This window comes from Molothrus ater, chromosome Z, assembly GCF_012460135.2.
Source record: "Molothrus ater isolate BHLD 08-10-18 breed brown headed cowbird chromosome Z, BPBGC_Mater_1.1, whole genome shotgun sequence".
NCBI classification, from domain to species: domain Eukaryota; kingdom Metazoa; phylum Chordata; class Aves; order Passeriformes; family Icteridae; genus Molothrus; species Molothrus ater.
Genome location: NC_050511.2, coordinates 28368778 through 28395106, shown reverse-complemented (window position 1 = coordinate 28395106; position 26329 = coordinate 28368778). Strand labels below are relative to the sequence as shown.

Below are 26329 nucleotides of genomic sequence, written 5' to 3'. Positions count from 1 at the left end.
CTATCAGATTAGAGAAACAGCTGTGGTAGTTATCAGATTATTGAGAAAGCTGTAGTTTAAAAGCATGATTTTCTTTAATGGTATCAAAGACAAGAATAAACTAAGGTAGTGGCAGAAATACAGAAAACAACCAGATACAAAGAAAGATAATCTCCCCTTTTGTGTGCAGACTTCAAAATTTAAAAGGGAAAATTACTTTCTCCTTCATTTTCTATATGGCAGGGAACAAAAGCCTTAAATACATAAATTATGTCAATATGAATTCATAATAACATCATGAAGTAGATACCAGATGTACATCTAAATACCTAGAAACTTTCTCAGGCTACAGTTTTTAATGGAGGATCCTAAAAGATCTGAGACTTATTCCATACCGGAACCTAAATCTCATGTCTCGTTTACTCCTTAGAATTCCAATTTCAGCACAGAAATTATTCATGACATTTCAAAAATAATCCAGCTCATGATTTTTGAATAACATGTCCTTTTGAAGGCATGGCTTAGTCTTTCTGAGATGTTTGGGGGCTGACAGTAGTTAGCAGACAGTGACAAAACAATGACACTCCATCACTAAGGTATTCAACAGAAAAAGGATCTACAGCTTCCACTGGACAGCATCCCTTCATTCCCTGTTTGCTACAGAGGTTAACAACTGGCTGACAATAGTAGAAGATAATTTTAAGTAGCTCCAAAACCAGCAACAGCAGGTATTTGCATCTCCTGTCTTTGCCTCTTCTAAACATCGTTATTCTCGAAAATGTTACTGGGGCTGTCTAGATAGCCCCTTTTGTTCACAGTTTCCAAAGGAAATAGCTGGAAGTATAGGTGTGTCTCCAGCTGGCTTCCTCTGATCTGCAGGGCTTATATGGATCTTTTGGGGTTGGGTTTATTTTTTTTCAGTTAGAACAGTTGCATTCAACTCCTTTTTCTCACTTTTTTGTGTATGAATGAGTTCTTTTAATCAAAACAAATCCATCTGCAGCACCTATTCTCAACTGTACTTCCACATGTTCTTGCAGTTTTGATGACAGAAATGTGTGAGGGATATGCTTCATGCTCAGAAACAAGCACAGTCAAGGAGAAAAAAAGGAAAAAAAAAATCCAAACCACAACCTGTAAGTACCAAATCACAGAGCCTTCCTTGCATATTGACAGTCCAATTTACATAAAAAATAACATAGGCAATGACAGCAAACACCCAAAACACTTCATATAGAAAAACTGTTCTGCTAGCAAATTTTTGTGTTATTTCTAAAGCTATACCTTCAGCAAATATAAGAGGTAGGCTTAGTTTTGAGTCTATGAACATCGAAAAATACTTTTGAAAAGTCATATAAACATTTAAAAACTCCAGTTCTGATTTACTTCATTTGGCAGTGTCAGATGAATTCAAGGATTATTGTTTTCCCTTTTGATTTTCTCTTTGAGGATTCTTCTTCAGAAGACCCCACCAGTGTTTTCAATGACTGACAACAAAAAGGCACTCTAAAATACTGAAGACAATACAGAACCTGATCCCCAGTGAAAAAGGCTTATGAATGTATGTTGAAAAATTTTACTTGAGTTCACAGGCATAAATAAGTTGGATGCATATTCTACATCCTCACTACAATAAGCCCTTGCTTGGGGTGAAAAGATCTGCTAGTAATAGTAATAATACACATTTATCTGTTTAGGTAGGCCTTTTTTGTTGAAAAACCTCATTCATTCACATATAAAATACCACTATAGGTATATGCCACAATTTTTCCTAGTGCCCAGAAGTCATACTTTGATTGTTGAGTTTTTGGGTTTTTTGTTTGGTTTTTTTTTTTTAATTTTAAATTTGAAGAAAGCAGCAAACACCAAGTTAGTAGACAAAGGTAGTCACTGAGCATTTAGATACAATATTTAGAGTCTATATTAATAAAAAATCAGACCATTTTAAATTTTTTCCTTGAAATAGGAGAAATAATAGTGTCCTTGCTTTATGAACAATGTTTTCTGCTCAATACCAGAGAGATTTTTTTTCATACTGACAAGATAATCTATTTGACTCCTGTAAAAATTTGCTAAGTGAGTATAATATTTCAGTCTGCATCATTTCCTGTTCTGCTTCTAAGCAAGGAAACTGACACAACAGGCAAAAAAAAAAGTTGATTAGAAGTAAGATACATTGCTATGCCTAATGGTGAAGAGCAATGTTATTTCTGCATGAAGGAACAGCTAAAAGCTAAGAAAAGCATAACAAGAGAAGCAATGGTGAGAAAACTTCTGAAGGCTTAAAGATGTGATTAGATTAATTATCCAAAAGACAGAGTATAAACCCAAGCATTTAAAAACATATGGCAATCTCCTTTGTCTGAGGAGTAAGATAAGAATTTTACAGAAAAACATTCTTTAACAAAATATCTGCTCTTTCCAAATTTTGGCCCAATTGAAAACACAAAAGCATAACTTTTATTTCTCTTCCGCAAACCTGACTTTTAGCTGAGCCAGCGGGGGGGAAAAAAGGGTAATAATAGTGAATCTTTTCAAAAAAGTTAGTGCTGAGTTTCATGAAAGGATGTAATAGTCTAATTCCAAAACACTTTCTATGTCCTTCACACAATCTCTTAAACAATAGCCATACAAAATCCTGGTTTTTTCCATAGTTGATGGGGTTTCTTTTCTTCTAAACTACCGAATATAGGTCAAGAAAATCACTAAGAAAGCATGGAATTTATGGGACTGATGCAAATCCCACCACCTAGATTATAAAGACTTGTCTCAAAAATATACTAGAAAACATTTGGGAAATGTTGGCCTTATTTTTACTGGCCATGAATTTAATCTAGTAATTTTCAACCAATTTTTTTTTTTTTTTCAAAAACCCCAAGTACAGTATCTTAAGTTGCCTGTACAGATAGAAGTTTAAGTTTGTTTGTTTTTCAAACCAAACTAATTTTCTTGGGAAACTTTTGCAAGAAATTAAAACCACATTAAGTGTGCTGGTTTAACGTGTTCATTTTGGAAAACAAAAGTATTATAAAAAATAACAATGCTATGGAAATTTTAAACAGGGATGAACAATATGTATCCCTTTTAAAAATGTCACCTGCAGCTTGAATACTCAGGACTGGTTACTCTAGTTGGGAGGCATTACAATTTAGTACACTTGGAAGAAATCCTACCCTTCAGTAGTCTTATTAAGTCTTGTCATTAAGACCAATGATTCACTGACAAGCTCTTGAGAGACCAACATCTATGATACAGACATTACCTGGGTTTATGCCTTTCATTTCTAATGCATAAAGAAGAAAAAAAATTGCAACTTGACTAACTTTCCAAGCTTTTTCCTTACTAACACTATGTTAAATCCTTCTGGTTTGCTAGGAAGCAAAATACAGCTTCAAAAGTCCAAGATGAATAGTGTAAGTTCTCTCTTAACTGAGATACTAACCATTTATTCAAGTAAAAGACACTAAACTAATTCTCGATTGTGTTTCATCTAAAATTAAAGGCTCTTCCTCAGCACATAATAGAAATAAAAAGGCAGTCATAACATGAATTTTCATGGCGTGCCAGTGTTACTTTGCCAGATGACAGAATAATTATAATTGAATATTTTCAAGAGACTCTTTGGCTGCAGAACAAAGATTTTATATATACACCACATCCATTATCTCACAAGATCTGTGAGTATTTGCAAGATATTGTGATCTGGGTATTTATAATACACTTCAGGTTAACAAAACAGAGAACTCAGAGATTTGTTCTGGCTGTCAAAACAATATACTCAACAAGAACTTTAAATTAAAAAACATGTTAGGCATATCAGGTATAACTTCTGCCACGTAACAGCATAACGAAAAACCTTCAAGCTGTAAAAGATTGCTATGCATGAAAGTATGATAGATAGAATTATGATAATACTTAGTGTGGATTCTCTCCTCCATTTTCTCTGGAAACATACTTTAATTCTGCAACTCCATTTTTTAACAAATAAGAAAATGTATTTCTTACCACATTTTGGTTGATCTTGTGCCTGAAACATGTGATGTAGACAACATATGGCCAGTCATCAGGTTCCATCAGCACTCCTGCAGCATGGGCACAGGTAACATGGAAGGATGCTGGGCAGCGTCCATATGAACACTGAATGCAGGCACCAGAGATTTTCTTAACTCTGTGCCTGCAGAAGATACATTTCTGTAGGAGCAAAATAAACAGAATATTTTCTGTATTACTCCAACTTCAATGACTCTGGCAAGTAACTCAAAGACCAAAAAATTATTTGTGATCAAATGAATACATTTTTTATCTTGCAATATACACAGTGAAAGGAACAGGAGTTACTAATTACAAGGCAACTTAGTCATATAATTAATACATAGCATTTTTGCCTTTTTATCTAAATGTGTTCCAATGCTACAGCAAGAAAACACAGAGCTAGATAGACAGATAGATATTTGACTAAAAACAAGAACAAAACTCAAAAATAAAGAGAATAGGTCCAACTGAAATGTCAGGCTAAACAGGACTTCCACGTATCATTTGACTTAGCTCCCCACTATGAAGCTAGACTAAATATATATGTCTTTGTAAAATGGCTAATCTAACACATTCAGGAAACAGTTTCTACAACATCCTCAGACAGCCTGTTACAGAGGATAAATCGCTTCTAAGTTAGAGACATTTTCTTTATTTCAAGCCCTTGCGTAATTCTACAGCTGAAGGCTGTTCCTAAGACCATTTTTATTTTTTATCCTGGTTTTCATTGGTTGAGTATTTAACATAATGTCAATACAGGAGGCTGTATTTCCTCATGTCATATATTCAAACATCATGTCAACAGCCTTACTGGTATCAAGACACACTGGGTTTTTTTTTCCCTTTTGCCAAAAAGAAGACCACATCAAAACAATGTCACTATTGTGTAAGTGGCACAAGTAATGAGCCAAAAGGAAAAGAAGACAAAGGGATATAAGCTACATTAACTAAGTCTGACTAGTAAGTTCTAATATACTAAAAAAGGCAGTACAAGACGAACTGTACCTTGCCACCATAAGGCATTAACAAGCATACTAGATAGAATAATTACTTCAGTAACTTCTATGGACAACTGTTTTATATCACATATGAAAATTATCCTCTGATATCTCTCATCGTGGCTAACAAAAATACAAATGCTATTGATGTTCATGAAATTATCTCAGCTATTATAAACACATTTTATGCAATGACACAAAACAATAAATTCAATAAAACATACTCAGAATATTGCTTACTTCCATTTCTTCTAAATTTGCTGCCCACCAAATTGCTAAACACGCTCATTTGCCTATGTTGAGAACATAAGTAAAAATAATTTTGGGGTGTTTTTACTACATGATTAGTAATTCAAAGTGTTTACTGTTAACTCACATCTAATTCTTATTCAGAGGTGACCAAAGAACTTATTCTCCATTGTTTCTTGATTTTCATATTCTGCATAAAACCGTAAGAAATTTTATTGTCTAATTCAGCACTTAAATAGTTTCAATGGCTTCTGGCATGCAGTTTGTGACAGAAATAATACTTTTGGTAAGGGCTAGCCCTGTCAAGCTCATTGGTTCTAGTTCCTGTATTACTCTGAATGTGAACTCTTCAAATTCTGCCCCCATCTTCACCCTTTGAAAGTGAACTGCCTGCATGGCTTTGCACAAGCAGAAATGAAGAGTAGTGCCTCTGAACTTAGGGAAAAATTTTAGCTATCACTCACTAAAAGGACCTGAATTCAGCTCTACTGTAGCACCACTGGGTTTAAAGACTAGTAAGAGGTAAAGACGATTTGCCATTAAAAGAAATGTTTCAGAAATTTCGATCATGGGCTAACATCTTGTTGTGTGTTTGTATTCATGTGCAAATGAGATCATTTTCAGGTAGGTGGAGTAACTGTTTTCCAAGGGAGCTTAGAGATTTATTTTATATATATGTATTCAGAACCTAGTAAGTGGAAATTCCAGATAGAAAATACAACTGAAATCTAGTATGTGTAGTACCTAGATACTGAGTTCATATAAATAACAGAAGTCCTCTTGAATGCTTTTTCATACAGATATACACAAAGTCAACAATCAGATTAATGGAAGAAGAAAGACCAAAGCACTTATGAATATTAAAAAACCCCAAAACAAAGAAAAAAACAACCAACTACAACCACAAACAATCACACAACCAAGCAAAAAAACCCCATGAACAAGACCGCACACAAAAAAATTCCATATGCGTTCTGAAATAAACACCCTGAAAATGCAATTCAAACAAAATGCAGAGAATGAGAAAAAGGAATAAAGTACAGCTCAGCTAGTGTTAACCAAAAAACTGCAACAGTAGAGCAGGAAATGCTGGTCCCCTTAAATTACTGGCTGCATATGCACAAGGGAGCAAATATGTAAACGTTAAACTGTGGTTGCAAGTTTCTCCTGTATCTTAGTGAAGTATTATAAAACCTTGGGAAATGCAAAAATCCAAAACTACACTATGGAGTAAAGCTTCAACTCCATATACATACAACTGCTCTTCTAAATTAATATTTTAAAGTTTACTACTTTGCAGAAGAAGAAAAGGTGCAAAAAATAAGAGCAATATTACACAAGTCAGCAAGAAATGCTGAAAGGGAAGCTGGAAATGTAGTCAGGAAAACTGACATCTATGCAACAAATTAAATGGCATAGCCATAGCCAATCCTCAGAAATTAGAGTAAAACTTCATCCCTCCCTGTAAGAGAACTTAATGAGAACATGTCTAATGAACTGGCATAGTATGAGAAAACATTTCTCACAATGCTTTTCAGAGTTTCAGCTTGAAAGTACTGAAAATAGTTATTAAAATACAAAATAATTATTAAAAAACAAGCTGTCCAATTACTATTGACTATATTCTTATTTCAGTCATGTTGGTGTAATTTTGATGAAGAGCGAAGTTGCTTCAAATTAACTCATATAAAAGGAACACTGCTTGATCATAAGTATTTCTGTGAATGCAGACCAAAGTTTGCATGATGAAAGTGAAAAAATTCCCATTTTAACATGCAATAAATCTATCTCACTGGCAATACAAGGAAGGTAATTGTTATATCAGTTAACTCCAAACCCACATTAATCTTTTGTGCTACACTCATATACTCTTCAGATATCACAAGGATTAAATCATGGATATGAACAGATGGAAAAATGTTACTGTACCTGTAGGAAAATAAAAAAATACCTCCCTGTGTTTAAAGAATACCAGAAGAACTAAGAAAACCATTCTTCTTTCAAGAATGCAGGAAAGTAATCAAGATTTGCAAATAAAGAAATATGTTTCTTATTTTACATAAGATTCTGTGTTCTTTTTACAAGCATGATACTGAGGGTGATGCAGATTTATCTCAGCTTTACAATGACTCTCAAACTGAATCACGAATTTTTACAAGTACACATAAAAGTCCAGTGTTCAAGCAAAACTACAGCTTGCATAAATTTATTAAGACAACATGGCCCCCCCATCTAGATGTAAGAGAAAAAGCCCCTTCATATCTGAAACTATACATTGAATACTCAATCCACATTAATTGATAAATAAAATCAAAACACATAAATCAAAAGTAGAGCAAGCTATAAAAAAATCTCTTTTGCATAGATTTTGGAATATCAGCTGAACTACATACCGAATTGTTTATTAGGTCTAAGTAGTAAACTGTACAAAAATGTACAAAAAATAAAGAATTAAAACAATCCACTGAAAGTGACCAAAGGAAAAAGGCAACAGAATCTCAAGAGAAGAAAAGGAACTACTGGCTGTGAAGACTGAGGTTTCACTCTCCCCCCAGCTCTTCCCTGAATTCTGACATCCATAAGTTTGTAATATGAAGGAATCATATAGAATAGAACCAATCCCAAACTATTCCTGCAAATCAAAAGGTCTAAACACTTCTCTCTCAGGGCTAACCTTGTATTTAGGTATGTATGTTTGCTACTTTTGAAATGAACAAACTTGACATACCACGAACACATTTTCTAAAATACAATAATGCAAATTCAATGCCCAAATGACAGTTTTTCAGTAGCTTGAAACTACAGCTGTTCCTACCAGCTAAAGCAATTCCAGACAGCTAGGAAGATTGTAATTTTGATTTAATGATTGCTAGATATTAGTGCAAAGCAGAGACTGAGCAGCAATCTCAATCAGAGATCCAGACGCAAAATGAATTGGAGAATAAATAAAATTGTTTATATAACTGGATATTTAAAAATATAGGACAGAACAATGTACTGCAATTTTCTAGATTGTGAAATGACCTCTTTTTGCCCCCCAAAAGAAAAATATTCTGCTGCAAATGAATTTCATCATCACGTAATAGCTCTTTAATGTTAATAGTCTGCAAATCTATAAACAGAATGGATTTAAAGAACAAGCTTGAGGAAACCGGATGTCAGCATTTTGCAAAAGACAGCCCACTGGTAACTTTTATAATAATTTTTATGCATCCTTATTTAAAGATTTAGAAATTGCTTCCTTCAAAAAGAGTGGTATTTGCAAATAAAATTCCAGTCCCTAAAAGGATCATGAATTAATCACAGTAGCAGTGTTTTCTGATGGAAGGATTTATGAAAATAAGCACAAGCTAAGGTCACAGCAAAAAGCCAGGGATGGATTTTAGGAAACAATTTTGAGTACTAATTTCTCCCCAAAATTATCTCTCTGTCTTGGCAATCAAAATTACTTACATGAAGGAGTTCACTGTAGTAAAGCATTAAATACTACAAAAAGAAGCTATTTCAAGAGAGCCTCAAAAAATTACTAGATTTTCAAATATTACTAAAAATCATTCCACAGAGTTCTGCTGCTGCTCGTGCTGCTGCAGATGGTTAGTAACTACTAGTCAGTAACTGATTTGTATATTCTCACCCTCTTTTATATATTTGCTGGCTTTCTGCCTTCTATGCATCATTTGAAATACTAAGACACTACTGAAAAATTTAGAAAATTAATGAAAAATTACCTCTTTTTTTTCTATAATGTCTGCTTTATCATATCTTCATTTTATAATAAGCCTACTTTGCTTCAGAATTTATACTACCAGACAAGCAAAAATTGCTACTATGTATAACCACACCCTAGATATGAAAAGTCAGCCCTACTGTAAGCAATACTACCCATAGATATGCATAGATTTTTAACAGAGCAAAGATTTTACAAAGAATATTGGCAGAAGGAGGTTCACAAGCTTATCAGCTGTTATAACCTGAGACTTACAATATAAAATGCACAGTGAAACTAATCTTTTCCTTCTCCATTCCAAAGCCAGAACATGGAATAAAAGTGACAAAGATTACAGCAAGGGTTGGCAGCAAGGTACTGGCACAAAGATTTGTTAACGATGCGTAGCACAGTCAGAAGATGAATACTATGAAGACATTTGACACATTATCTGCAGATCAGTGAGCACATGTTGTCTGCACAGCTATCTTTTAGAATACAAAGTCAGCACTTAATTTTGGTAGAGAGAGCATGGTATGTTTCTATGGAAACAAACTCATTACTGTTTTTACGTTTTATGTTTCCCTTTATTCCTAATTAATTTAAACCAAGATGAGTGTTGGAGCTATGAAACTGACAGCATCAGAACATGTGAAGAAAGAGTTTGTTAGAAGATATATTCTACTTCATCGTTCAGCATGTTCAGACAGTTATATAAAATTAACTAGGAATGTTGTTATAGAAAGTAACAAGAGACTATTTTGCATCCCTCTGGTATTTCAAACATAACAACCAGTACCTCAGGGGGAAAAGCCCTAGAGCTTGTAGAAAGCGATTTGTGATTTCTTACTATTCAGTAAGTCTGCCTATAGTATGGGGCTATGGCAAATTAAAGATGGCAGACATTATCTAGATGTAGGCAAAATTCTTTTAGTTGTAAATTTCAGCAGAGAAGTAAACATAACACTTATGCATCAGCAGCAATTAGAGACAGTAATCCTATTCTCTAGTAACTCTGTGATAATGTTGTTTTGGGTCTACTCTCAATGAATGAACTTATAAGTTGTTTAATTTTGAATTAAACATGAAAAGATGTTGAAATCGAGACAGATACACACGATTCAAAATACAATTTTAACAGCTGATAAAAAACTACCAGGACTTCCCAACACATATAAATACAGTATTCATCAATTATTTCAACCAAACCGTTAAGATAATAATAGCTTTTAATTAACAGGAGAGGGAAGACAAAAATATAGTGCAGAGGTGAGAAAAATCTGGTCTCTTCTGAAGCATGGATTGTGTGACTGAAAGTCATTAAACGGTAGGTTAAAAGAGAAAGAAAAAGAATCAAAGAAAACAAAACACGTGGTGAAGAAGTACTTATTTTGAAAGTACATGAAAGAGTTTGTGCATCTGTGATACATTACGCAGTCTCAGTACCTGGTAAAACAAGTGTTGTGAGGCAAAAAGTAAGAAATAAAAGGCCCTGTTAGAGCTTCAGCTGTGGTCTCACAATCACCACATCTATGGCTATGCCGTATCTTGAGAAATAAACTGCTGTATATTTATTTTCAGTATTCCTGAAGTTCTCAAATTTGTAACAACATTCCAACACCAAGCACTGCCATTAAGTCCCTACTTTTTTTCAGGATAGAGCAGTACCATTAGCACTCTACACTGTCAGAGATACTCTGAAAGTACTTGAGATGTCTCTAATCCTACCACAGAGATCTACTGATGAAAATACCATATAAACATACCTCTATTATCTCCTCAGTTTTATTTACAAGTACTAAACAGAAAACATTCAATCACCAACACCTTCTTTAAAAAGAAGAATCCCTATATACATAGGGAATATTCTGCTAGCACATATTCACTGAACACAAGTATAAATGCCTCTTTCTTCCAGATTCATATACATCAGGTGACACTGAAAATTTAGTCATCCAAACTCTTCTTTTATTCGCTTCATACACACCCGCTCTCAGAAATAGTAATATGTGACTATGAACCCAAAGTTTATAAGGAGCCTCTCAAGATTTTATCTTAATTGTAGTTTTTACGTAGTCATGTATTTTTTACACACATTTTATTAGAGACAAATCAAATATTTTTTCCAGGCAATGTTTCTTCCCCTCTGGGTTTAAAATGTTGCAGATCTTGTGGGCTTTTTTCCTCATGATTTTCACCCTTTTATCCTCCAGATTGTACTATAACAAACTCACAGGATTAAAGAGATTTTTTTAGAAGCACTGTGCCTGTATTCAGGGCACCTTTCAGGCATCCTGAAATGAACAAATGAACAAGAAATGATTGATGCTAGTAGTATTGGAAGGGCAAAATTTCAAGAAGATTAATACAGGAGGTTGGAAAGAATCTCCTTTTCTTTATTCTTCAGGAAGAAAACCTTTTTATTAAAACTTTCCTTCCGATTTGCATAGACTAGTTTGAATAGATTCACCATTTACACTAAGGCTAAAATATCTGACAAGCTGTGAAATGCCATTTAGGCTGAAAAGGTGATGAGGCATCATTTCACTGCCTCACTGCTGCAGCCTCCAGGCATCCCCACTATTATAATTTAACTGCACTTTTTCCAGCTGATTCCTATAGGCATTATTGGAATTTAAGGCAATGGTCAAGTCCAGGTTTTTTTCTGCACTATAGTCATTCAGTCACACACTTCTAAACCCCACTGTGTGGCAAAGAGACAAAACAACTGTGCAAAACAAGGGAAAAAACATTCCAAGTAATAATGGAGGTTGGTGGGGAGCTCCAGAGCTCATGTAGAACAACACTGACAAGGCAGACCTAAATCAGGTTACATAAGGCCCATCCAGCTGACTTCTGCACATCTACAAAGACAAAGTTCCCTGAACCTTGCTGGGCACCTGTTCAAATGTTCAGTTATCACCTTTCATAATAAAAACTCTTTTCTCAACATTGGAATTTACCATGTTCTGATTTGTGTTATTTGCCTCTCAAGCTACCACCACACACCTCCAACAAGCATCTCTCTCCCTCTTGCCTGTATCCTCTGACAACCTCAGTATAAGCAGCAGTGAAATCTTTGCAATAAGGTGTCTCTTTTCCAGGTTGAACACACCCAGTTTCTTCAGTCCCTCTGTACACATGATGTGCTCCAGACCCGACCATCACAGTGATCTTTCATTGGACTTGTTCCCATATGTCAATAAAAGGCGGACCCAGGTACTGTCTTAACAAAAGTCAAATAAAAGGGAAGGATGGATCAATACCCTGGGCCTCATAGCTACACTATTATAAATCATGGCCTGGCTGCAGTCTGTCCCCTGCTGCAAGGGCACACTGTTGATTCATGATTAACTTCTCCATCATGATCCTCACTGGTTTTCCTGCAAAGTCAATCAAGCTAAATTCCAGTGGCAAACTTTGTATTATTCAATTTCAAAAGCAACAGATTCCACATAAAATAGATCATGGCTACACAAAGTATTTAGAGAAGACATCTAGAATTTGCCAACTCAGAAGAGTCTTTAACAGACAACGAATCCAGAACTTTAAGAGCCTGTATGGCCATTTCAGGCTCCCATTCTTCATGAGCTGCCATTTAATGCAAAGCATTGCTCTGAGTAACATCCTTATTTATACATAGTACAGAAATCAGCACTGTTTCTACATCCTTTATTTTTTAATAATTGCATTATGGTATTTCATATAAACACATCCAAACACACAGAAATTTGCCATTCTAGTAAGATAGCAATTTAAATTAGACCTCCAAGATGCAGCATTGAAAGGATTATATTCTTTCAATATAAAATATCCCAAAATATCCCAAATAGCAATATCCCAAAAAGAATTTATGAAATGAAGAAATGCAAAGACAGTTTCTATCAAAAAAAGTTACCACCATCTAATAAACTATCCTTTTGAGAATGGCAAGTCAGTATGGTAATATCCATAAACTAAAAATGTATTTCCACACAGACACCAAAAAACACCAGTAATACTAAAGAGACAATCGTACAGAATTTAAGATACACACGTTTCAATGCTCAGAAACAAGAACCTTTGTCAGGCTCAAAAAGAAACCTCTGATGACAATATAAGCACACATATCAAAACTCCTATCTACTAGCATGACAGTAATGTGCTGCTTTGCATCTTAAAAGATTAGAAGACAGGAATGGACTTCAGTATATGTCCTCTGGGCGAGAAGGGGTCACGGCCAATTATGTAGGTGAATGCACTTTGCCTCTGGGAAGGAAAATATTGTGCATGTGAAGCACACTGAATGAGGCCACAGCTGTCTGTCAAGTTGTTCTCTGTTGAAGGGAAGCTGCTGTGGACAGACTACACTTATAGAAAATTAGAATAAGTAAAAACATTTAGTGTACTTATGTTACTGGCCATGAAATACCTGTCATCCCTACAGTAAATCAAGCAAATGTGAGTCGTGCAATTTCAAGGTACTAAAAATAGCATATAAACAACCAAATAAGTCAAAATTTGGAACAGAGGGCTATTTCAGAGTTACAGCCGTATGGGGTACTTTTTGTTTGGTGTGGGCTTCTTTTATTCATTCTTGTTGTTTGGGTTTTTTTTTGCTTGAGGATGGGGTCAAGGCACACGTAAGTTTAACATGTACTGTATCACAGAAAGTTTACTTTTCAGTCCTAAAAAGCTTTCTTTATGAGCTATGACTCCATAGCTCACAAAGAAAATATTATTTCTGAAGCTTTTACCCAAAAGTTAAAACCTGTTTTTGAGCGGAGTTGATGTTAACATTATACCTAACCAGAAAATTTGAACAGACAAAAGTGATAAGGCAGCACAGAAAATGTATATTTTTAAGACATATTAAAATGGATTAAGTATAAGAAGTTTATAAAAATTCTACAATCTAAAATGAATCAGTTGTAGTATCTCAGAAACAGAAAGCTATTTCTAAATGTTTCCTTCATTTCTAAGTTCTGTACTAACTTCACTAGGTAAATATTCAGAGAATCAGATGCAGAAGAGGGAGTCTTGCCTTCGTAGAGTATTTAGCCATTATAAAAATTCAACAAATCATTGTTCTCTCTAGACTGAAACATATTAGTTGTTAATATACTTACTGGTAAAAAGAATTATTGGCAAAAATGCAGAACCCATTGTATTTAAAATGGTTTTCACCCCTCCATCTTTAATTTTTTCCCTGTTACTTTCCTCAAGAGAATAAAATAAATAAAAGAACAGTATGATATCTTTATTGTGGACATGTAAGCAAATTACCTTTTGGTTAAGAAAGTATCATATACTTTCTTTGGTTAAGAAAGTATCATCCTTCTTGCATAAACCCAAAAGTATGTGGATGTCAGCATAGCTGCAAAGCGTTCCAAGTTTGCCATGGAAACAACATTCTTATTTCAAAATATTACAACTGTTCACTGCAGACTATTGGCATGAAAGCTCCCAATCCAAGCTCATTGACAGCTTCTGGAGTGGACAGATGAGGCATGGAAAATATTTTAAATTGGTTCATTTATCTTGCTCAGACATGGGAAGAGATGGAGAATTTTTCATGTTTATAGAAAAAAATTCAGAGAGAGAGGGAGAGAGAAAGGGTAGAAGAGGGGAAGGGGGGAAAGGCAGGGGTAAAACTCAGTGAAAAGGTGGAGGAAAGGAAGGAAAAAAAGGTAGGAGGATAAAAGTAGGGTAAAAGAAGAAGGGGGATAAAGTGATGGGAAAGAGAAGAAAGGGGGAAAGTGAGGAAATGGGGAAAGAAAGCACCTTTTTATATAAATTATTACCAGTTAAGCCAAATTTCACACATAATGCATTTTTTGTTCATTAGAAAATATGCATCCCAACACTAGCCAAACTAGCAGACGTTTTTAACTGGTTTTGATTTTATCTCCAGTTTTCGGAGAATCAACTGGGTTTTATTACTGCATCAAACACAACCAGATTTAAATTATTTTTGTCCTAAGGACTCAGACTATAAATATTTTTCAAACATGCTTCAAAAACTCCACCATATACATCCAAGTTAAAGAATACAACAGATTAAATATATATTTATTTAATACAGTGTCTTATTGCCATGGATGATATTGGAGCCCAAGACATTATAAGGGGAATGGCTTAAAGGACAGATTAATGCTCCAATGTCTCCTAAGACTATGATTCTGACAAATTCAGACAAAGATGGGCTTCCTTCTCCTGCTTTGAACTTGGATCACTCTTATGGTTACACCTAGAAATGCAGTACTGTATGAAACCCCTAGGAAAATCAAAAATACCTGGTATGTACATGTCAAACTTCAGTGAGAAGCTCAGAGGGAATCTCACCGCAAATAATGAAGGGCATGGAAATTTATGTACTAACATAGATTTCTTTTATATCAGAATAATGAAAAAACTTCACAAGGGTCTGAATTACTTTCTGCAGTATCGGTTCTAATTCCTTATATAAAGAGGCTTTGAATACTATTTATTTGAATGTATCAAATCATTCAAATGTATTTCTCATTCTAAAAGTAAATAGAAAAGTGAAACAATTCAGTTCTAAGAGAACCTGAAAAAATGAATATGCGTCTTGGGTATTTCCAACAGGGATACCCCCTATGGATAACATTTGACTGTATTTTGTACTGCTATTTCCTGTACACAACTCAAATTTTGCTTCATATAGAAACATGTATGTCTCATGTTTATATCTGTAATTTATTCAGTATGTCTTGTCCTTTAACTAGCTTTTCAGATGCAGTGATTAGGTTTGAAGGAAGTTACACTTTTCCTCATATCTTTATCTTCAATGTTTTTCATTCTACTATTTCCTTGCTCGGGGAAATACTTCGTATCCTTGATGGACATGGAATTAATTTCTTTAGTGTGAGTATTTAGCAATGACTGTTATTGAAGGGCAAGCTGGTCTTTCTTCCACCGTGACGCCCAGTCTAATAAAACTGTTTTACAGACAGATAATTTTTATAAGCTGATTACCTGTTCAGTGTGTTTACTGACTCATCTATTTGGCCTAACTGGACCCATTTAGTATGCAAACTATTTTGTTAGATTTTAAAATAGCCTTTTTTGCATCTTTGCCATCTGGCTGCACACTTTTATTTCCCAAAAAGCATAATCCATTTACCACTGCAAAAAGAACTTCATTAAATTAATAAGTACTAAATAGACTGGTCCACTGGCCCAGTTGTCCAATCTGGAGAGCTTCTCTCCTTCTGCATTTGTATCACAAACATTTTCATAAATGCAGGACTCATTCACGGGGAAACAAACTTCTAAGTACAGATCTAATTTTAAAGGCAATTTTTAAAATTTCCCTACCAAAGGCTATCAGCAAAAATATGTAGAAAAGTGTGAAAGCACAGTATTTCAAAAATCACAGAACAGGAAGAACACGTAGCATATAGCCTGACTTTTGACACCTCTTTTTTAAACTTCTTTTTGACTAGTTAGACTTCTGGAAGACATCTTTCTCTCCACACAGTGCAACCAACTTCTTTGTTAATGGACCACTAAAAGATGCCTCATTGTGTCTTAATGGCATAATACATTACAGAAGTCAGGTGATGGAAGGAATTACACCTCTCAATCTGAGCACATGTCATATAAAAAGTAATAGCTGATATTTCCAGAAAGAAATACAACAATTTGCAAACATAGCCCTGCCAAATAATTGGTGAACTTTTGAAAACTTGTCTATCATAGAAAATATTTTCTATCACTTGTCCAAAATTCAGCTAAACCCTTTAATAAACTAGAGTCTGACTGGAACAATGAATACGGATTTTAACTTGCCATTCATTTGTCTAAGCAACTTGATAAAATTTTAGAGCAGACATGTATGATATTTCCAGGCACAACTTACTTGTTCAGCTCCTAAATAACCCCAGATTGACCCAGTATACTATGTTTGATCCCTAAACACATTTTAAATGTTTATTCAGGAACTGATAAGCACAGAAAAGTTTTCACTCCATACACTGTCAATTTGCTGAACACAACCTAGTGACTCAAGACTAGAGAAAAAAGACATGGATATTTGGATGCCTGAAGTATCACAGTATAGAACAATTAATACAGTGATATGGAGGCTCGTGATAGCCAAACTTTATGTGCAACTGTGAATCATTAATACACTTAGTTCTGCAGGTCTGTGCAACATTACGACTATGTCATGGTTTTATGACACTGGCTAGAAGCCAGGCACCCACAAAAAACCATTCCCTCATTCTCTTCTGCTATAGTTGAGCAGAGGAGGGGGAAAGAAATATTAAAAGGCTAATAGGGTGAGATAAGCATTAGGAGAAAAAAACATTAGGGACAAAACAGGCTCAAGACTTAAAAGGTATAAAGGAAAAAAAAAATTATTAACAGAATTTAAAGAGGATAATAAGAACCAAAATAAACATTAAGAACAACTTTCTCCCTGCCCCCCTCAGCACTTTTTTCCTTCCCATTGACAGCACAGGGAGACAAAACATGGGGGTTTTAGTCAGTCTGCCACTTCTAAAAATCTTCCTTCAGTTCACTGAGGGAAAGGAGTCCCTTCTGTTATGTCATGGGGTCCTTCCCACAGGAGACAGTTCTCTATGAATTTCTCCAACGTGGTTCTAATTTTCAGAAGTAGCAGTCCTGCCCAACCTGCTGCAATGTGAGTCCCTCCCATGGGCAAAGCAGTTATCCCACAACTGTTTGTGTGGGTAATTAGCTCATCGGGTGTAATCTTTTAAGGATGAACTGTTCTATGTTCTAGTTTGGAAGCATGGGTCCACTTTCTCTATCTGTGGAAGCAAGAGTCTTCTCTCTCTGTTCAAGCTTCCCACTAAATTAAAGTTTTCAGCATCCATGTGCTCCAGCATGACCACCCTTTCTCATGGGATATGACTGGACCTCTACATCCCCCCATATATTTCATGAATTACAGGGAAACAGTTTGTTGCATTATAGACCTCACCACGGCTTACAGAAAAATCTCAGCTTCAAAGCCTGGAGCACCTCCTCCTCCCCCTCCCTCCTTTTCACCAGCCTTAGTGTGGCCATGTTGTTCTCCCTGCGTGTTTTCACCTTTTCCTTTTTTCTTACCTGGGAGAAAATTGTCCCTAATTTCATTTGTTCTCAAGTTCTATCAATTGAAAAGTTTTTATAGAGTTCTGCAGTGCTGGAAGGTTGATCCTGTCCAGGCTCCACACTGAGGAATTGCACACCATGCTTCTCGCTGTTGGCCACATGGTTCCCACCAGTACCGTGCAGAGCTGGCCACTGTGGCACTGGCTCCATTCAGAGCCCCTCTTCATGCAGGCCACCAAAAGCCAAAGTGGCTGCCGCCACTTCGCCTTCCTCTTCGCAGCACGGCTGGCTATAAGGAGCTAACAGGCAAAGTTCACTGCATACTATACTGCGATGGTGGCTGTTCCCCTTGGCAGCTGCCTCTCCTTGAAAGAAGGGGTTTTTTCCTTTCTTAATATGTCCTCACAGAGGCGTTACTACCTTCTCTAATTGGCTTAGGAGCATGCCTATTGTCAGAGAGAGCCCTCAGTTGATTTTGCCAGGCATGGAGGAAGCTTCTAGCAGCTTGCAACAGAAAAATCACTTCCATGGCTGGCTTCTTCCCTCCTCACCAAACAAGCCATGCAAAACCAACAGAGAATAATAAACCCCTGTGATTCTGGTCGGGGGTGGGGGCACACACAGTATAAACCTTCATATAGCATGTACCTGGCTCAGCACCCGCAGGACATTGCCTGAGAGGACACTTAAAACTCATTTCTGAGAGAGCTCACTGTAGCCTGAGATCACACAGTAGGCAATACTGAGCATCTGTATACCACAGAAAAGACAAAGAGATCTCTGGAAGCAAAACTGATTTCTTTGAAGTCTTGTAGATCAGTCAAGTCTGTATCTGCCCATTCCATGCTGATGGGGTTGACATAAATCTCTGTAACAGTAATTCACTTTTCATTTTTAACTTAATCTAAAAATAGCAGCTTCAGCATTGAGGAGGTCATATTTGGTAATCACGCATTTAAAAAGTTGGGTTTAAATTTTTTACAGAACTATTTCTAGAGAAACAAAGGAAAGCTAGAAAAGGAAAAGGATATAGAATCTTTGTTATATTTAGGATTTGAAGTCCATGTTTTATTGCGTTCACTGCTTCACTCTGAATTACTGTGGGGTCTTTTACTTCTCTCCTTTTACCTCATTACTTTACTCATATTTTTAGTTTAGGATTAACAGCCAGTTTTTAAACTTCGAGGAAGTTTATCCAGAGAAACACAGTAGAAGTTAGCAGATCACACGAAGGTCTCAGAGATATTCATCAGTAAGTCACAAAAAGGCAAAGAACTTAACCAATTAAAAAGCAAAAGTAAAACTGCATTCTCCTAATGTGAAATTAAAAAATATTCAGTTTCTCATCATTCATTCTTTAAAACAGCAATCTTATATTTCTTTATGGTAATGTTCAATAAAAGTGTAAACTCTAATAAATTTCCTCTACATCCCTTTGCCCCGGAGATATTGAATATAAAGAATTGTGCGATCTAGAGCTGAAAATTAATGACTATTCAGTTGAGATGAGTTTAGTTATAAGTAATCAGGCAAACATCTGTTTTGAACAAAATCATTGAAATTTTGTTTTTTGTTCTAGAAAGCGCATTCTGGGATCCTGGTGACAAGCTACACAAAACCAGTTGAAGCTTCTTGGAAATCCACTTCTATTAGTGTGGCTAACATGTAATTTCTAGTGCCAGAAATCAAGACTCTATATGAACTACCATGAACTACTTTAGGCAATTTTGAGTCTAGTCTGATTAGTTTTGTTTTATCGCACTGAGATAGACAATAGAAATTGTGCACTTTCATGTCTACATATGTAGGTATATATATTTACTACATATATTTACTACAGTACACTTTGCACGCTGAACTGACCACCTGGTTTGCAAATGAGTTCCAGACACTTCACTTCTTTCATTTTGTTTAACACACTTCTGGAAGAACTCATTCAAAGTCATGAATCCTTGTAGTATTTTCAGGGTTGTTTCTTAGCTGATTTTTATCTATCACTTAGTTTTCACTACTTGAGGTCATCTCAACCTGAACCTGTTTCACTCTATAAGCACAGAGCCAAGACCTTTTAAACTTGAGAAGATCTTTGCTTTATTGAAGTTCCTCTCTCAACATTACTTTCCTATCAATTATCAACAGCAGCATGAGAAAAAAAAAAAAGTAATCATCATCATCATCATCATCATCATCTTAATTTGACTTAATGACCTTAGTAATTTATTGGACACACAAAAACCTCCAAGTTGAAGAAAAAGTGAAGACCAAAGTAAATCTTCTAGGAACTTTTAAACTCGAAATATGTGGTATTTTTCAATGGTACATGACCATATTTTAAATTAGCAATGTGGTCCTCTCAATTGTGAATAAAAAATAAAAGAAATACGACTGCATATGTGCAACAATCTTGTATCAACTCTTTATTTACAAATTACCAGTTTGAGTAACTTATTTGTCTTCTGCTGGGTTTTTCACAATTGACCTTCTATTCTTTCCTTCAAACACCCCTGAGCCCCCCAAAAGATGGCAGAATACATAATAGGATGTATGAAAATATAAGGTATTGAAGCTCTAGATTCAGTGACTACCAAGACTACTAAAGTGGCAGTAAATATCTAACCAAGGTCTCTCACTTAAATTGATAAACAATATAGTAACCAAAAGCAATTAAGAAATCCTACCTAGTACAATAAACAGTCAATAATTAGGAAACATTGGAGATGGGGAGAGGTATGTATGTTCTATGTTTATGCAAAGTACAGTGTAATTTAATAAACTCTTTTCTCAGTGTTTAAGTAATTTCTGTATATGGTCAAGATTGTTCATAATTCTAATAGCCTTTCCATGCCCTGTGGATTTCAGAGGATCAAAAAAAGCCAAAGACAGAGACTCAAAAAGGGTAATAATGCCCTTATTGTGGTTCCCATTAGTGAAAACATGACAGTATGTATTTCAGTGCTCTCACAAAAGCCATTTAAATTTCAATACAATAGAAATGTCGAGTTTAGAATAAATATGATTCATCTTGCATCAGCTGGGCATTATTTCTGTTCCTTCTGCTTGCTGAAGACAAATGATACAGCTTGTCCATTATTAGGTACAATTTCTCCACATTAATTTTTGCAGATTTTTCAATTCAGCAAACATGAGAAAAAACTAAAATGTAGCAAATACATCCTGTACAACTGCATGTAACTTTTACAGCAGAAATTAAGACAAAGTAATTTCTCATTGAAAAAACAAACAGATTTCAGAAGTAATGAGCACTATAGAATTTAATTACTTTTGGGGTTTTTATTCTCTTATTTTTCCAAGCTGCACAAGGAAGGAAATCAATGGAATTACGTACCACTAAGTTATCACTCATTATGAAATTACCATTAAAACTCTTCATACTTAGTTTAGCACTCACAGACATTTATTGAAATGGAATCAGACTGCTCATTTGCTAAGAGAGGAGAATTTGTTCAAGAAAAGACATGTTTTACTAAATACTTTTGGAAGTTACAGCAGGCAGAAGAGAGGTCCCTAAGTGCAACTTGGAAAGTTCTTAGGTGCTAACTGATTCAACCCCAGGCAAAGAAAGCAGTACATGAACCCCACCTGGATATGACAACAAACAACAAAGCAGCAGCTGCCTTTTAGCAGTTCAAGAAGTGTTAGAGCAGACATGTGACTCTGGAAACATGACATCATGAGTCTGAATTGCCTCACAACTTTTCCAGTGTGAGTTTTTCAATAAATTAACGCAACACATCTGAAACCTGACCCAGGACACTTGAGTTTGGCATGACAGAAAGATCTTAATCAGGGCAGACCTCTGCCGACATCATAGATGATTTGAATGATAAGATTTCATTAGGTCTTTTCTTCTCATACTGACACTGCAGTAGCACTTATTATTAATGTGTAAGGCAAAATAATCAGGCCTTCATGTAAAAAGCACGTACAATCTGAGACACTTTGATTTTGCTACACTGTATGCTTTAAACCACATAGTAGGATAAATGATCTAAAAAAAATTTGCAAAAACTTGTTTGAAGTGTGGAGCTTCAAACAAGAGCAACCATAATTACTATTTTCAAGCACTTGTCAATATGCAGAAACATCATAACTGATGATTGATATGACAAGTATGGTAAAGAATAACTGACCTGTGCTTAAAGCTAGGACAAAGTGAAAGATACTGAAGGATAGTGATATGAGAGTTTATCAAAACTACCAGATAAAAATGGGTACCTACAACACATTCCTTACAGATGCTAGTTACAGTGGCAATATTGTAACAATACAGACCCCAGAGATCTTCAGGAAGACCTCTACAGCAAAAATTCTATTTTCATGTCCCTCCAGAGCTGTTGAAACATGCTCCCTCCAGAGCATTGAAACAAAAAGAATCTCAAAATTTTAAAGAGTAACTCTAGAGAAAGTAAAGAGTCACGTACTCATATTGCCAAAGTTTGTTTATTAGAGAATCTGAAAATGCACACTCACCTACCTTCTACCTATCTGTTTTAATGTGCAATATTTCCATATTCTCTGCAAGTCTAATGCAAGACCCCAGGTGTCCATCTTTAACGCAGTGAGCCAGTGCATCTGCTCAAATGCATAATGCTGTTTTCTGCCACAGTGAATTTCCAGCAAAACAGCTTTTCATGAAAACAGAATGCTTTGAAAAGATATTGAAATAAAAGGAACATGCTACTTTTGCTTTGGCAGAGCTGAGAATATTTTAAGTGTCTATTGTGTTTTGATGTCTCTTCTAATATGCTGCCTTCATTAATGAATAAAAAATCCATAATTTTTTTCCTATACTTTCCATTTTTTCCCAGAAAAATATGTTCAAACTTTGATTCATTAAATGTCCCTGTAAATCTTGCCTGAAAATCAAAAAGGAGTATTAAAAAGTTATTACATTTGATAAATCAGTCAGTTTTTTCTAGAGATGAATTTTATGTATTTTCTATTCCACAGAGAGCAACTGATGCATTTCACTGGTTGATAGAGATAGCTTACTCAAACTGAATGCAATAAGACATAAATGTATTAATATAAACTTTTTTTACAAGAATGATACAGCTGTTTCCAGGGAGAAAATGCACATAACTCACCCTAAATCCAGTATTTCCAATTATTTAACATATAGGCCCAAACAGACAATGTTACAAGTCCTCTTATAGTCCATGTTTATGCAGGTTCTTATAAAACAAAGGACTAAGAGAGGCATCATGCATCCAGTTCTGCTGCAAATTTTAGGTAGCTGCAGAACTCAGGACATTGAGTTTGGAAGTATGCATCTTTTCTCAGGTTTAGACACAATTGGTGACAACTCAAGGCTCCTTTTAGTTATAGCAGTTTAAATATAATTTTTCATAATAATCAGAATTATTTCTAGAAATAAAACATAGTCCAAAAATTAGCTTTTGAACTTCTCAACAATTTTAAAAAGCAGGTCATAGACACCTCTGTAAAAAAACTTCAAATATTTATTAACAGCAAAGAAAATAGATGAGGCCTGCACTATTTTATCTTTTGACAACATTCTTCTCATCAATGTTTTCTGTAGCAAGTTGTATAGTGCTTTAGAAAACTAAAATGGCTGTTTCAGACTGAGCCAGACTCTTTTTCTGCACATCCAAGAACAGGAAAAAATTTCCTGACACCCAAGAAAATGAACATAATTGTCTCAAAAGATCTATTACTTTCTGACATCTTTCAACTTATTGAAAGAAATTAAGCTTATATTGTGTTTTACTACAACTACACAAATATGTTCTAAGTGCTCTTTCTGTTAGTAGGGCAGTAGCTATCTGGGACATACCTTACAAGGACATGCACATTTCTAGTCTTTTTCTAGAACAATTGCTTTCTCTTTAGTGTGTTCAGAAGTATATCCTGACTATTAATGGAGAAAGAACTGATACTGTTCCTCAGCCCAGAAATCAAGACAATTCCTCCATACTCCTTTAAGGAATTTATTGTCAGGGTTTAACCCTAGCTGGGAACTAAGCACCAAGCAGCCACTTGCTCACTCCTCTCCACTCCCTGGGTATTGAAACAGGATGACTCCCATGGCAGGGAGAAATGATGAGGAGGACTCCATCTTATCAGAAGGCTAATTAGTTACTTTATAATACTATATTATTCTATATTATATTACACTATGTTACATTACATCTAAACTGAATCTGCCAAGCACTCAACCCTGAACACACTGCACTCCAACTGCACTGAATCTCACAACTGTCAGCCAACACACACACTTGGCCCTGACAGGCCAAGGAAACAAAACACCATCACTTTGGGTAAACAATCTCTATATTGCATTATACTTTGGCACAACACAGGCACAGCAAATAAGATAAGAATTCTTTTTCCTTTCTCTGAGGTACAGAGAATGTGAAACCCAGATTCTTGGCAAGAACTGTGCCTTGCTTTTCTCTGTGAAATGTGGCTACACCTGGGGGGACTGGGAGAGGAACCAGAAAAAAGGCAAAACATATGGAGTTCAGATAAGAACATTTAATAATTGAAACAAAGTAAAATATAGTGATACTAATAATACTAATGATAATACTAACAACAATAATAACAATGGTTATGAAAAGGAGAGATAGAGAAACACAAAACCCAAGAAAAACAGGTTATGAACAAGACAGTTTCTCACCAACCACTAACTGATGCTAAGCCTGTCCCCAAATAGTTATCAGCCCCTGTTCCAGATAACTCTCCCAGTTTATATATAGTGGACATGACATTCTATGGTATTAATAGCCCTTTGGCCAGTTCAGGTCACCAGTCCTGGCCATGCTCCCTCACAGCTTCTTGCGCACTCAATTGCTATGGGACACTAAAAAGTCCTATTGACATTATGTTCATACTAAATCCAAAACACAGCACTGCATCAGCTACCAAAAAGAAAATGAACTCTGCTCCAGCCAAAATCAGGACAGATATAAAACAAAAAAAAGATCACAGATTTATTTGCGACTAACACTTCATGCAATTATTTTCAGCTAAAGCAATTAACACCTAAAGAAATTATGAGCAGTAATCTAAAAAACCCTCAGTTCTGCTTTGCAAAGACAAATGTCTTAGAAATCAGAGGCAACCAAGAAGTCCACCCACATACCTAATAGCTACATAATCATACCCGTACAAACAAAGAAATGCGTCATTCAAGGAGCAATTCAAGAAGCAGTGATTGAAAGAGGAAAGCTCTTATCTTTTCACAACTTCTCAGTGTATCGGTAAGGAGAAAGTATTAAATTACTCCTACCTGTTGATTTGCTCCAGCCCATAGCTTGGTCAGGCAAAACCAGGGAAGATACCTGGCAGAGGTAGGGAATCATTGTCCCAGATCTATAACTGAGAGAGTCAGCTTCTAAGATGCATTTGAGGGCTGCACACACTTCACCTCTGCTACCGATAGTACATCTCCTCCCTCCAGCAAGCACACACACAGCAAACCAAGATAACACCTCAGGTTTACCACCTGAGGAGGAAAGGACCAAGAAACTACACCTCTCCGTGGTTGGGGCAGTTACAGGGGAAATAACTGTAAAGATGTTCAGTTTAGTTATTGCTGAGGTCTTACTTCCCACCCTATTTCCCAAGCTATTACATCAAAACTCCCTTCCTGCTTTCACACTGATTCCCCTCCTTCTCTTTTTCTTCCCTCCAAAATATCAAAGATACACCTACTGTAAGTCCTATCTTGTGAGAAGCGTTAAGTATTAGACACAACATAAGATAATACTCACACAAAAGATCTCTGGTATAATGCAAATTACTCCCCTATTTGAATCTACTGCATTTTGAGAAGCAAGGTTATTCAAAACTGACTCTTCATTGATTTAAAGTGCTAATGATTTCTAACATGAATTTCAGGAAAGCAGACTTTTATACTACTGTGCCCCCCATAACAAGTTAATTTTTCATGTTTGGATGGTGAAATAGCAGCAACCCTGTTTCTAAGAATTGGTGCAATAGGCTAAAACTATTTTTTCTGCTTTATCATTATAAAATATATGAAATATGTTTAGATTATATAGAAGACAATTCTTAAGGAAATCAATTTTTCTCACAATCCTACATTTAAAAACAATTATATTCTAAAATTGTGCCATTGTAGCACCTCATAGGACATGAAATCCATGTGCCTTAACAGAACTCAGATTTATTAAATAGGATCATTTTCATTACTAGTGATAACTAGGGATTTTGACTTCATGCCTAAGTTCCTAATTAGCGCACTGTAACAGAACTAGAAAATAGCAATATTTTCAATAACACTGTGATA

At 35.5% G+C, this 26329-nt stretch overlaps 1 protein-coding gene across 4 annotated transcripts in view; it reads right to left on the bottom strand.

Moving 5' to 3' along the window:
• KDM4C (lysine demethylase 4C) overlaps positions 1 to 26329 on the bottom strand; it is a 250048-nt gene that overhangs the window by 29099 nt on the left and 194620 nt on the right. For all 4 annotated transcript variants that reach the window (XM_036403664.2, XM_036403665.2, XM_054517952.1 and 1 more), the window contains one exon: positions 3985 to 4170. In XM_036403664.2, coding sequence (XP_036259557.1) covers positions 3985 to 4170 — 186 coding nt within the window. The remainder of the gene's footprint in view (positions 1 to 3984; positions 4171 to 26329) is intronic.